General features: G+C 49.2%; 1 protein-coding gene across 3 annotated transcripts in view; it reads right to left on the bottom strand.

Moving 5' to 3' along the window:
- Positions 1-14605, bottom strand: part of CAMKK1 (calcium/calmodulin dependent protein kinase kinase 1) — an 88317-nt gene that overhangs the window by 19893 nt on the left and 53819 nt on the right. For all 3 annotated transcript variants that reach the window (XM_032707498.1, XM_032707500.1, XM_032707499.1), the window contains exons 5-9: positions 12817-12868; positions 12142-12275; positions 11514-11550; positions 10095-10116; positions 8078-8166 (exon numbers count right to left, since the gene is read on the bottom strand). In XM_032707498.1, coding sequence (XP_032563389.1) covers positions 8078-8166; positions 10095-10116; positions 11514-11550; positions 12142-12275; positions 12817-12868 — 334 coding nt within the window. The remainder of the gene's footprint in view (positions 1-8077; positions 8167-10094; positions 10117-11513; positions 11551-12141; positions 12276-12816; positions 12869-14605) is intronic.

Genomic DNA, 14605 nt, shown 5'->3' with positions numbered 1-14605 from the left:
TCATCCTCTGTAGATGTAAGAGCAGTAGGTAGGAAAGGCATCCCAGTTAGAACTGCTTCACTGGAAGCCAGGCCCAGAGGTCCAAGAAACACTTATCCTGTCCTTGGGATTAAGGACACATTATGACACAGCCACTCTCAAACAGGAGCAGGGCTGCATCAGATCCAGTAGAGAAGGAAAAGCATTTTCTGAATAAAATCCCTAAACACGCTTTAAAGAAACATAGCCAAAGTAATGATCTGTATCACTGCACCTGAACTTGCTCCAGGAGGATTTGGGGATTATTTTTCTTTTAGACCAACACACAACCCCCCCCCCTTGGTTCCCTTCATGGGGAACTGGGACCCCTAAGCTGAATCCATGCCTTTGAGGGAACTTCCAGCTACTCTGTGTCCTGCTCAAAGAGACTGGACAAAGCAAGGAGTTGGTTTTTTTGCTTGTGACAGTACAGAAAGAGCCACAAAGCAGGCAGACCTCAGCCCTGCCCAGACTGCCCTCAGACCCACAGCGTCCACCACAGGGATGTGGCTGATGGAAGCACAAAGCCTTGGCAAGGACCACCCCTTCATTCTCCCCTCCCAAGCCACACACAAAGGGGACACCAGCAGCTGAAAAGCACTCATTCCCATGCAAATGCACCTGTCTGCATCCCTCTCAAGGTTAAAATCCATGCTGAGCTGGCCAAAGCAGAGCACTTCACCAAAGCTGCTTTAGAAAACTGATGAAATGGCTCCACACATTGATTTTACCTGGAAAGGGTTTTGCTCCCAGAGCAGAGCTCAGCAGCTCACTGGAATGTCCTCCCTGGGCTCCAGGATGCTCTGCACTTTCTGTGCAGACCCAATGCAAAGCATGGATCAATACTTCTTCATAATGAAAATGAAATCACACAAGATATCACAGAGCCCTTAGGACAAAGTCTGATTACACAGCACTCCATTAAATTCGGTTTTATTAGACCCATTCTTCAGTGGGAAGGTAACAGTATCTAGGGCTTTCTGCATCTGGATAACAATCTCATGGATTCCTGGAGCATCATCCAGGCAAAGATCCCAAAATGCATTAGAAATACTTGTTTCCTAAACCCCACAGCCAGCCCATGAAACACACAGGCAGGGCAGGTGAGGGTCTGCATACTAAATTGTACCACAACCTGTGTTAGACTGCCTGACCAGGGATATCTGAAGTTTGACTTAGTCAAACCCTAGAGCCTCGGGGTGCTCAGAAACAAGGGGATGATGCCTAAAAGTCTAGTCTGTCTCCTGATTTTAGGCACGGAGCAGCATCACCTAAGAACAGCCTGCTGAAGGCGGATGGTATGTGGTGGAGAGATACAACCTAAAAAAGGATTCAGAGCACTCAGGGTATGAGCAACACCTGGGAAAGGACCATCTTGCCCTGTCCCTCTGAATTTCAGACAGAGCTGTAGCAGGTACACTGCACCTACTGCGGAGAGCAGCTGGTACGAACCTGCACTTGGGAGTTCAAATCCAAGCCCACATGAAACAACTACCCAAAACAGAAGGTCTCCCTGAAAATCTGGATTTTTAGGGCCTCTATTTGTTTGTTCACTACAATGTATTTCAACTGAGTTGGTAATAGTAGTTGTGGTACAGTAGGTGGGGCTGGAGAAAGGGGTAGATTTTGGGGAGGATCTCTGCTGCTGGGCCAGCTGGGTCCTGCTATCTGGATCTCCACAGTTCTGCTGCTCTACCCCTCTGCTCCATCACTGCTCCTTAGCAAAGCCCTGCTGAGCACATCATCCCTCTCTGTTCAGTCCCTCAGCTGCCTTTGGTGGGACATGACAGCTTTTATTTTTTTGCAATGTGCCACCCATTTCACAAATGCTCCTCATTTCTAGACTACACAGGCTTTTGCTTTCATTCAGAGTAAAAAGCCTGGGAACTGTCTAGTTACAACTTCACTTCTTAACAGGCAGTGAAGACCCAGAGGGGCCAGAGACAGAAGTGCCAGAAAGAGATATTGTGCCTCAGTCCTTTTAAAAAAGGTGCTTTTCACTGCATTCCCCCTCTGGAAACCTTGGAGCTCCAGCAGGTTAATACCAACCTGCTAAAAGCTCATTTAAAAACTATGCATATAAAACTTTGCAATGCACTGACACACCCTGCTATTTACTGAGGCTGATGCCGAATTTTACTTGATTAAAACCAGAATCCCATTCCCATTCAAGGGCAAAAGCAATCCATATGGTGCTACTGCAGAGTCTGCTTAGTATTACTGTCACATCGCCCCTGTAGCAAAGATGTGATTTAACGCCCTCCCAAGGAAACTGCTGCACCACCATCCAGAGCTCAACACAGAGGGCTGCTCTTTGAAGTCTCTGTACTCATCTGCAGTGCTCCCTGAGCAAGAGCTGGGGACAGGGATGTGGTGGGTGTGCAAGGGGAACACCCTCCCTCCCACACTCGTGTGCAGTGGCCGGGGTGAGGATCCCAGCGCGGATGTTCCCAGCTCGGATGTTCCCAGCTCTGCTCACTATTTTGCTGCACCCATCAAGCCTCTGCCACGTGGATTTGTTGCTTAAGCCTGGGTTTTACAAAGGGGGTATCCCACACCCAGCACTACCCAGCCCTCTGGAAGAGCTCAGCTTCTCTTTGTGCTCCATCTCCAGCACCCGGCTGAGAGTCGTGCTCCTGGCAGAAGGGGTAGGTGTGAGACACTGCCAGTAGGAAGAACAGGGAAGGGGGAAAGAGGCAACCTTGCCTAAGGCTGTCCCTCTGCTCTTGTCCTCCAGCTCATATGAGCACATTTATCACCAGTCACAGGGGTCATGCAGAGCTTCCTGCCAGGGTTCCACACATGCCAATGCCCAAGGCACCACAAGGACAGTGGGGAGCAGGGTACGTGCAGCAAGTACTGCCCAAACAACCTGCACAGTCCACGCCAACCCTGAGCACAGTCACGTAACTGCATCAAACAACAACAAAAATCAAAGTGCCTGATCTTTCTGAAGAGGCTCTAGCACATCTCTCTGATCTGCTCCATCAGCTAATTACTCTCACTCTTGTACAGAGTTCTTATCGATCAGGATCAGAAACACTTGCAGCTCATGAAACGGTTTTTTGTTTAGTCTATCATCTAAAGAGAGCTTGTCTGCATGTGATAAAACACAAACCAGCCTCTCTTCTCCTTTATAACATCCAGGACCCTGCAGCTGTAGCTCCCACCTCAGCACACCCTGTTTGAGGAGCTCTGAACTCACACAGGCAAGAGGCAGGAGCAGAGAAGAGGCAGTTCCCTATTTCCCACATGGGAACGAAGGCAGCACCTTGCTAGAAATCACAGTACAGCAGGCAGCAGCTCCACCACAGACTCATGTCCCAGCTCTGCTGACCCACACCAGCCTGAGGAACTGACCTCTGCCAAGGGTCAAACCAGATCAAACCGATCTACACCACTGATGCTTCAGCACACCCACCCTGGGCTTACATTGCTGTAGATATTCTTCAGGAGAGACAAGCCTGTGTTGACTCAGCTGTTGATTTATTTGCTCAAATTTCCTTTTAAGATAAAGGAAATTACACTAACATATTGATGACCAAGTAGATTTAGTCTTTTCTCAGAAAAGCCAGCTTTGATCTGCACCTCAGATCGCTATGGCTCCAGGTTCAGCCTGCAGGACTCTGGGGCACTGCAGGCATCTAGAGAGGTGCCCTGCAGAGAACTGCTGCCCAATGGCTTTAGCTGCATGTCACGACCCTCCCTTCAACCCAATAACTCAGATGAGATGAGGGGGGGGAGACCCACCCCCCAGAGGGGACCAGAACCACCACCCTTAGATCCCCTGGACACAGTCACAGGAGGGAAACTGCGGACTTTCTACAGAGAGCGCAGGAAATAATGTTTTTATTTCTGCAGCCACACTGACAGCAACTGTTTTAGCTTCTCGTGACCTGAATACTGAGCTTGCAGCTCCACAGCAGCAGGGGCAGTGGCTGTGCTCCATCCTGACTGTGCCAGTCAGCAGGGTTTTCCCCTGGGTCACACTTGCGTGCCTGTTCTGCGCTAAGTGGCTGCTCCTGGCCAGTGTCACAGCCAGGCCACCTGCCCAGACAGCCCTTCTGCTTGCTTACTCTTGTTCCTTGCTCAGGCTCTTACGAAATGAAGATACTCATGTCCCAGTCCTAAAATCAAACTGAGATACCTGCCTGGCATATCCCTCATGTCTTTTGATGGGAGTATGCCCTATTTGCTATCCAGCACATTTATTTCTGCTGAGCATCACTGGGAAAGGAATGTTGGCCTTACTAGAAGGGAGACTGAAGCTTAAATAACCCCAGACAAGCACTACTAGAAGGTTACTGCAAGTGGAAAGGGAGGTAATTGCACATATCTCTAATTCAGAGAGACGCTCAGGAACACGCTTTAGTTAATGACACAAATAATCCAGCAAAACATTCCCATCAAAAGCACTTGAGTACACTCTGGAATTACCTCTTCAGTGGTACTTACACATGCAGAGGCCTCCCCAGTTCCTCTGGGGGGTGTGCAGTGTCAGCAGCACTGGGGATGTCCTGGGAATGGGAGCAAAAGCACTTTCTTTTGCAGAGACCCAATAAAAGTTTTCATGTTCTTGAACAATTCCTGACACAGCCCACACCACAGAGCCCAGGTCTAAGGCAGGTGTATTAAAACAGAATGTGTGAATCAGTAATATGACCATGCTTAAGCTCAAAGTATGTTCCCAGCAGTTCAGGGGCCAGAGGAAGGGATACTTTACCATGGACAGATCTCCCTGACTCTCACACCTTCAACCTGCCTCTGCTTCCTCACTGCTCAGTGAACAAGGCTTGGACTGTGAGCAGCAAGGTGCACTCCTGGTAATAAAGGTACTAAACCCAGAAATCCAGTCAAAAGCAGTGGACAAAGTGAGGCAGCACCGTGCCATTGGATGAGGGAGCTCCTGGCAGGACACTGTCCCTGCCTCCCACCACGCCCAAGTCTTCCCATTCAGCATGGGATGCTTCTGCTCTCATCACCTGGACCACTGCCCCTCTCCAGACTTCCCCCCACAACCAGCCCTCTTGCAGGAGTCCTCCACCCCAGGCAAACATCATGAATTACCAGTGAGTTCAGTCCCCAGGGACAAACAGCAGCCACGGACCAAGTGCTGCCGCCGGTAATTTCAAAGGTCAGCCCACATCTCCCCCCCAGCCTGGCTCCTGCAGCCCCTTCCTGCTCACCATCAGCACTGGCCTGGACTAACACCTTGTAGGCTCCAACAGCAATCCAGTTTGCAACTCCTAATCTAATAAAACCCAACCAGCAATGATGCATGTGCTTGCTGTGATGACTGCGAGCTTCAAGCAGCTGCATGGTTATTGAGCCTCCCAAATTACATAACAATTATGGATGCTTACATTAAAATTACCTTGCAATCTCTGGATTGCCTGGCAACACTTTTCCTTCAGCATGCACAAACGGTGCACTTTTCCTCTTAATTATGTAATAATTGCCATGCATTTACCCAGCAGTTCAGAGAGAACACCATTTTTAACTTTCATTCGCTAATAAAATAAGTGGTTACTCAATTGCCCAAAATAAAGCATCCTATTGTTCCTGTTGCTGGGCATCCTATAATTTATTGCTTACTTTCACTCCCTCTGCCTAGGAGTATCAACACTTTATTTTTTTTTTCCCCCCATCTTCTAAACTCAAAAGTTTCCTCTGAGCAGGAACTGTTCCAGCAGCATCCAGCACAGCAGAGCTTGGATCTCCCAGCTGAGGCACACAGGCTCTGCTACAATATGAATGCTAATGAGAATATAAAAAGCAGCCTCTTCGCCCTTCAAACTCTACTCAAAGGACAGTCTCGAGCTTCCCATTCATATCTAACACTTCACCAACTTTCTGGAGCGATCTGACTGATTTCAGCAGCATCTGGAAGGTTCTGGACTGTCAGACTTGTAAACATTGATTTTATTCCCACCAGCTGGTTTCAGACAAAAAATGAGGTGGTGTTGCATTTCAGTGTGGAGATGGACTGGGGCACTGCAAACCACCTTCCTTGTCTCAGCAAGGCCCATCATGCTCAGAGACTTGTTCTCTCTGGGTGGTTGAAGCCAGATGCATAATTTCTCCTGGTTTCAACTGGCTGCCTGATTATTTTGTTTGCTACCCCTTAGTTCTTGTGTTTTTAGAGACAGAGAAGATTCATTTCCTGTTTATCACTTCTCTCACATTTAGGATTTTATATCAGCCTCTGTAATATCACCCCTTCCCATGATGATTTTCCATTCTGAAGAGCTTTGGTCTTATCTCTGTACATAACATGTTCCAGGACCATCCTGATCACCCTTCCTGGGCCTTTTTCAGTTCTAGAGAACTGTTTCTAAGACAGGCTGAGCCAAGCTGCACAAAATATTCAGGATACACTCCCTGTACCTAAGAGCTCTTAGAGATCCAAATAACTGTATAATGACAACTTCTCTTTTCTTCTCTATTTCATTCCCAGTAATTCCCTAAATCTTGTTATCTTTGTTGAATGTCACTAAGTAATGGGCTGGCATTTTCAAGAGAACTATCCAGAATAAAGCCTGAGTGAGAACAGACAATTTAGAGCCCATCACGTTGTATGTATTTTTAGTGTTGTTTCTCCCCCTCATGCATTACCCTGCAGTCAGTAACATGAATTTTTATCTTTCATTTTATCATGCTTGCTATAATGGCATTTTCCTGCCAGTCTTTGCAGTCAGTCCTAACAACAGCTACCCTGAATAACTTGGTGTCATCACCAATCTCTTACTGTCCTCTACCCTTTTTCTGGTCATTTAGGAATACATTGAACAACTCAGCCCACATTATAGATTTCTACTTAACTGCATGTATGACTTTTCTCCACTGTGAAAGCTGTATTATAACTTTCCTGATTGTCTAGTTTTTAATCCACAAAAGCCCATCCAAGCAAAGAGACACAGGAGCTTCTTTATGAGCTACTGTTAAAGGATCTAATCAAAAGCTGTTTGGCAACTGAAGCACAGTGTAATAACAGGATCAGCTTATCTACATATTTGCTGTCTCCTCTCAAAAACAAACAGATCTGCAAGGTGTGAATTGCCTCTGAAAAAGCTGTACTGCCTCTTCCTCCTCATACTGACCATGGGCAACCAGTGTGCAGAGAAAACAGTTAATGGTGCAGTGAGATCACTGAGCTCTACAGAAGGCTGTCTGCAAGGAGAACATCAGGATCAAACAGGCACAGAGTCAAACTCAGCTCACCAGTAGTTTGAGGTACAGAAGTAGTAACTGTCAGCCATCACTGCTCACAAGATGCCAGCACAGACCACTCCACCTTGTGCCTTCAGCTCAGGGACACCTCTTCTCCCACCCCTGCCAGGTTCAGGCCACAACTACAGTGGGGCCAGAAAAATCCCTGCTGTCCTCTACAGGCCTATTGTGGCCTCCTGGTACTCTGCAGAACAGGCACTCAGCAGTGAATCTGGCCTCAGCCACAGAGGGAGAAGGTGTCACTAAAAAAGGTGACAATAATCAAATAGGCTGCAAAGAGGATCCCTGCTGCTGGAATCTCTGGGCAGAGCCTGGGAACACACTTGAGTCACCACATCCCTGGGAGGGCAAAGCAGTGCTGGGCTCTCATCACCCCACAGCCCTGAGTGATGAGGATTTGCTCAGATGGATTCTGCAAAGAGAGTGGACAAGGACACCCTCCTAGTGCCACTTGCCAGCTCTCCCCACAGCCACTGCTTGCCCTGTTAACCCAGAAAGAAGAAATTTATTCCAGCTGAAGTTGACTGACTCAGTCCCACATCACTGCAAACATCCATTTTCTGGCTCTGCTATTGCCTTCAGAAAGAGATACACGGAAGAAAAAAGGAAGCCACTATTTTCCCAATGTCCTTTCTAAGGGATCTGTGACACTGCCTGGGTAAACCTGAGCTCAGTGGGGCCACCTCCAGCTGCAAACCCCATCAACGTGCAAACAGAGGGGACCTCACTGGCTCATCTGAGAGCCCACCAGAGTCGAGATGCTCCTCCCCAGCTGCACAGGGGGCCGAGGCACGTGCTCAGCAAAGCACTGTCAGTGCTGGGTACTCACAGTACTCGATGCCCAGGACGATGTCTCGGAAGTAGAGCCGAGCCTGCTCCTCGCTGAAGGGCTGCTCACTGGGGACCTCCATGACAGGCCTGTTGGGAGGAGGAGGGAGAGCAACTCAGTACTTTGCAGAATGGCAGCGTCACCCCTTGCAGGAGGAGTATGTTCTCCATGTCCCAGCATTGAGGACCTGGCTCCCAAGAGGTTCTGGGTGCTGTGACACAGGATGGAGCTGTGCCCATCCCTTCTGGAACTGGTGACACCCTGATTAGTGAGCTTGGCTAGCAGTCATGGGTGGCTTTGCATAGTCCCTGAGCCAGCATGAGTCACAGAGCCCTCATCATCATCATCAGGATTAACTGCTGATGTTTGCACAAAACAAGGCAAACACTATTCACTGAGAGTCCTAAAGGGAAAAGAACAAAATTGGACCTGGCCTTCGGTTTCCTGCTAAAGCTGCTCCTGGCTGTGAGCTCCAGCATCACCAGGAGGTCCCAGGCAGCAGTGGGGACAGTGCCAGTGCCCATGGTGTGCACTGGATGTCATATGCTGGGGCTCAGTCCTGAAGCAACATCAGCATGCAGCTGGTCTACACCAAGCAGGATCTAGACAGGAACCACTGGCTCAAAGGTTAAGTGGGAATATTTTCAGTGCATTGTGCTAAACTGCTTTGAAAACCTATTTAGCTGTTCAGGGTTCAGCCACCACCAGAACTCAGCCATTTGGCCCTGAACAGCCAAGGTTACCTGGTCAGCTTCTCCTCTCCTTTCCTTTGTGTGCCGCCACTGCTGAGGGATGCACAGGCTCCTCTAAAAGCCCCTCTTCTGCCTGTGCCTGCTGAAAGCTGAGGGCAAAGAGGCTGTAAGAGCTAGTCAGAATCTTGTGTTCCCCAGAGGATGAATGGCAGGAGCTGAGGACTTCACTGCACTGGGGGTTAATCCTGCTTGTGCTCAGCAGATTGGCCTTGCATTTGGACATACGCCCACTCACTCGAGCTGGATTTAAGTGAGTGCTCCTGAGACACTGTCCTGGCAAGCCAAACCCTGTCAAGGAACAGCCTATTACCAAAAACCAGGCTCTTCAGCTCTTCCCCTCAGCACCCCGCAGCAAATCCTTCCTGCAGCACTTTTCTCCCTTGCTGCCCATTTGATTGATGACATTCATCTCCCATTTGCGTTCTCCTGCCACTGCCTTCCCTCCCTGTTCAAACACATTTTCCTGTTGCTGAAACCAGGGAGAAACGATGTGAGTGCAGGCCTGGCAGAGCCACTAATGGAGTCTAATTGCCTTCTGCTGGAGGCAGCCAGGCTGCTCTCGGCCGAGCCACACGTTCCCTGGACACAGCTGTTTACAGGAGCTCCCTCTCCTACAGGATGGGCATCACCAGGGAGACTGGGGAGCCTCTCACCAGCAACCCACTGGAGCTGGCAGCCTGCAACCTCAGTCATGGGGACAGAGAGAAAAACAAGCCCTTTGGGAATCTCCCTCATCCTGGGCAGAGCTCTCCCGACCTCGCTGCGACTCTGCAGAGCTGCAGAATCCGTGCAGGTGTAGCAAAAAGCCTCCCACCACTTCATCACTTCTCCTGCTATGGAAAAATGTGTCAACAAAACAGCCTCCCACGACAGGTTAGTGCTGGGGGCAAAATAAGGTAGTGGATGGCAAGTAAATCTTGATGCAACCACACACCCCTTGTGCCAGAGGAAGCCATGATGTGGCTGGTACCCCAGCAAAGTATTCCTATTAAAACCTTTTCTTCCAGGCACGTGATGGGGAATTGGCATCAAACTTGTTTTCTGAATCAGAGCCTGACACCAGGACATGTCCTCCCAGCCCATTATTATTCACCACATCATTGCAGGCTGTAGCAGTGCAAAGGCAACTACAGCTGGGTTTTGCTTCCCCTGTGCCTACAGACAGAGGTTTGCCCCACTGGATGCATCAAACCTCCATTTCACCTGGGAAGCTAATGATGAACACCAAAAATTTCAACAAAAAGAATTCCAGGAAGGCTACTTACCCTTTCCTCATGAGGTCAAACACTGCAAGAAAAGGAAATAAACTATGAATGAAGGGGAAGAGCAGACTGGGCTTATTCGTTATTCATCACCTATAAGAACACATCAATTCCTATACCTACAAAATCAGTTTACCTCCACTCATTTCTCTTCCCTTACCCATGACAAGGACACCAGAGGATGCAAAATGAAAACATTCATCTCTTCAGCACAGACAAATCTCCCTCTTCCTGCCAGCTCTGCACAGGGAGACAGTGGGGCTAATTTATCAACCCCGCTGCTGCTGCTGCTCCCGCTGTCAGCCCTCGCTGATTTGAGCCCCGTGGCATTCAGTACCTTCAGGGAGGATGTTTGGTGTGATATTTCTGCTAAATTGCTGATACTGAACGAGATGCTGTAAGAACACGTTGCTCTGTTTCTGCTGTGTCAATCAGCAGCACAGCTACAGGTCTGTCAGAGGCAAACACTCCCCGGCAGGAGCAACTGGAGAGGATTTGTTGGTGTGAGCTGAGGTTTGCAGAGCACATGAGTTTGTGTGCCTGTTTAGGGGGTTAGTGGCAACGTGGTTTTGTGATCCTGCTCCGACCTGCTGTGCAAACAGGAGAAGGATCTGCCTTTATTCTAGAGTAGGAGAGCTCTTTCCTCGTGAATTACTAAGGGATTTCTTGCATCTCCCAAGAAATCCCAGCAGATCCCCTCCCCAGAGCACCAGGCAGCCCTGTGGTGGGGTGTTAGGTTCCCTGAAGGTACAAACACAACAGGGCAGCCTGCACTGGCTCATCTTGTCCCCCAGGCTGAAGAAGCTGCAGGTTGTGGCAGCATTTCATTATTCAACCAACCTGTCTGCAGGTTGCTCAGTGCCTACAGACACCCTCCACCCCAGATTCCTTCCCCATGTTCACGCAGCTGAGCACTCACAGGAGTATTTGATGCCAGCAATCATTAGCAAAGAACAAACACCACTTCCTCTAGATCTGCTTTGTAATGGGAGGGCATTTTTGGAAGGAGAAAGGTGCAGTTATCATCATCTGGGTCAGCAGCAGGAGGGAGGAAGCCTCTTGCAGGAGGCTCAGTCCTGAGCAGTGCTGAGCACCCACAGCTTCCCCTTCTGCTGAGGGACTGCAGAGGCAGGAGCTTGATTTGCCTGAACCACTCACAGGATCCAAGGCAGAGGAAAGGGGTGATGGAACATGGACAACAGGTACATGGCCACTGCTCATCCCCCAGCACAACCTCCCGAGGATCCCCAAGAGATTCCCCACCTGTCCTGCTGCTACTGCTGTCATTGCTGGGACTGTTCTCCTGCTCCTCAGGGAGAGCTTGGCTTAAGTTTGGGGTACTGACCCTGAGCCCTGGTATGTGCCACTTGCATCACTAGGTCTAAGCCCAGATGGTTCTGTTAGTATATGAGACTCACATACCCATGTACAAGTTGTCCTCTGCAGGATCATCAAGGACCTGTGATTGATAACAGAAAAATAAGGGGGAAGGGGAAAAAGAAAAACAGCAGGAAAAATAAGAGATATTTAATGGAGTAACGTTTTACTGCTCCCTGTACACTGTGCACTGCAGAGCACCGAGAACAACTTAGACTAATATTTAGAGAGTCCTGCAGAGAGAGAGGCATTGAAGGACACAGATTTTCCTGTCTCCAGAAAAATCTGGGCTTCTGCCTGGAGAAACAGCCTACCAATAAAGGCACTGCTTGTCCTAACCTGACCTCAGTCAATAACGAAAAAGGCACCAAAGCCTTGCATTTGTGCACCTTCCCAGGCTTGTCTGCACACAAGTTTCAGTGATCAAGGCTCATTGCTATTTCTACCAGCAGAGAGAGCTGCCTTCTCTTGGGCACCAGCCCACAGCCCAGGGGCTGTGTGTCAGTTTATCCTACATAACTGGTAGGATCCTGCTTGGAATCACCAGCCTGAATTTCTGAACAACTATTTTAAACCAATTTTGGCTGCAGTAGGGGCAGTTGAAGAAAGATCCTCTTGTTGCAACACAAACCAGACCTGTTTCAGTGTAGCTTAGGGTGGAGGAGCTGCTCACCTCTATCAGCTTAACAATGTTGATGTGGTCCAGCTTCTTTAGGATGGCTATTTCCTGATAGACTCTGTCCAGTGGTGCCATGGGCTTGGGCTGCTCTCCAGAGGATGCTTTCGACCCTCTGGGAGGAGGCCGACCTGCAAGTGTGACAACAGAGTGAAGAACTCTTCACAGGATGGGCAGCCACTGGCCCCTCTGCAGCTACCTCCAGCTGTTCTGGAAGGTCTCATCCCCTTGTTCTGATCCCAAAGCATTACAGTCTCCCACCTGGAACTGAGATTTCCAAGCCTCATTCAGACCAGCTCCTCCCAGCCTGGTCTGGGGGGTCCCATGGCCCAGCCAGGTACTATCCCAGGGGATAGAAGAGCCCCTGGAAGAAGGGGGACTACTCTGCCTCATTTCCAGCACTTAATTAGGCTTCACAGATGGTGAACATGGGAAGAGTCACCACTTCAAAGAGACTCATAAAAATCAGAGCCAGGACTCTAATTACTGAGCGCATTGAATCTCCCTGGGGTTGTACCTGCCCCTTCACTACACAAGTGGTATTTTAACCAGCCCCAAACCACATGGGCAGCTTTCAGATGAGGCCAAGTTCTGCACTCCTTGCAGACAATGCTTCTACAGAGAGATTTTCCTGGCTGAGAACAGGCAGATCTCTAGATGTGAGATACCCACGTGGAAATCCGTACTGCTTCAAGAGCTTCTTTTTGGAGAGGACTTTCATGGCCTGAAGGAAGAAGAAAAAGCAGTGTTAAAACTGAACAGGAGCCAAAGTGCACATTGCTGAGACCTGGAAGTGTGCTGGGCATCAGGGACTGGCTCAGGTCTGCTCCTCAACTTAGAGAAGACGTGTCCTGGTTAGTGGTGGTCACAACAGACAGATGCTGACCCAGGCTTTCCTAAAAGCACTGCTAACCATTTTTTCATTCATTTTTTCCCTTAAAAAAATTAGGTGGTTTTGATTTACTTTCAACTGGACAAAGAAAAAGGGGCCCAGTTTCTGCATTTGCAGCAGGAGCTTGAGGGAAGAGGGGGGTTCCTCCAGCTGACCTTCATGTACCTGCTGTTTTGGATGATGTTACAGCCATGCTGCAAGTCAGAGCCACTTCAAGGCTGCTCCACCTTATATTTTGCTTTGCCAGAGGGTCTAGGAAGCAAAAGAGCTGGAGTGTCACAGCCATAAAGCTAACACCCTTGGAATCTCCATCACAGACCTGGAATAGGGTCAGGACACAGTCTGCCTGGGGAGGCCCTTTGCATTCCCAGGGGGTATTTTTTGCCCCAAAAACCCCTTCCGTGGTTCCAGAGTGATACAGAGCAGCTGCAGTGTGATCCAGCACCATGCCCAAGTCCATGAACAAGACACTTGGTGGGCATCTATCCCTGCATCCCCAGACACAGTGAGGACAGCCCTGGGCAGGGGTCTGGCAAAGGCACAGGGAGGGAAACAGGATTTTGCCAAAGGCTTCCCTCCCTTCTCACACCCCATCACATGCTGGCACTGCTGAGGCAGCTGAGGCGTGGGAGGGGGCCAGGGTAATCTTTTCTGCCCTCCAGTTGGCATTAGCACGGTGGCAAAAGGCAATCAGAATTTAATAAACAGTGCCTGTGCCTCCATCTGCTCTGTGCGTTAATAACCTTTTTGGAGGGCCACTCAAACAGCCCCGAGTGGCCCAGCAGATAAATATTTCATGAGAAAGCAGCTCATGGAACAATTTGCTTAGGAAAGCAGCCTACGCTTACAGAAGCTGGGATGGCCACTCACTCCTTCCCCTAGAAGGAGCAGTTACTCCTACTAATTAAGCCTCCAAATCTGTAATTCACACTGGAGTGATCCTAGCAAAATACAATTAACCAAGGACTCATGCAGGACACAGTCAAATGCCAAGGAATTTTGCATTAATACCACAGAGGCAGGCTCACTGCACACTACCTGCTTTCAATACGTATACCAGGGACAGGGCACCAAAACCATTCCAGTGAGCTCCTTCCCGAGCTGTTTTTCCTGGCAGAGATGCCATCACACACCTCCCATCAGTGCTCCTGCTGCAGCCAGGTTCATGGCTCGCTGGAAGGATTGTTATTTTTGGTACTGATCCAGTGAAATCCTCTGGATTTGCACCCGTGTAATTGAGAAGAGACATTGTGTAGTTCTCGATCCTGCCTGACAGCTCCAAGCCAACTGTTGGGAACGACGGTGTTGAGAGACAGACTCAGGAGTGCTTATCTTTCACTTAGCACAGCACTGTGTCCAACACAGAGACAAATGATTCATGGTCTGCTGAAAGAAGATCCAAGATGTGCTCAACCACCTCCAAATACGGCCAGGACCAAGCCTGGAGGCCTTCCTACGCTCCCCACTTTTATCTCTCCGTAATGAAAATTTATGAGAAAAATCAAAGGAATGGATACATCCATTTCTCTTTCAACTATTGCCAACCCAGGAGGAGAAGGCTCTCCTTGC

Source organism: Chiroxiphia lanceolata, chromosome 20 (genome assembly GCF_009829145.1).
Source record: "Chiroxiphia lanceolata isolate bChiLan1 chromosome 20, bChiLan1.pri, whole genome shotgun sequence".
NCBI lineage: Eukaryota > Metazoa > Chordata > Aves > Passeriformes > Pipridae > Chiroxiphia > Chiroxiphia lanceolata.
Note: the sequence above shows the minus strand (reverse complement) of the source record. Positions and strands in the feature narration are given on the sequence as shown.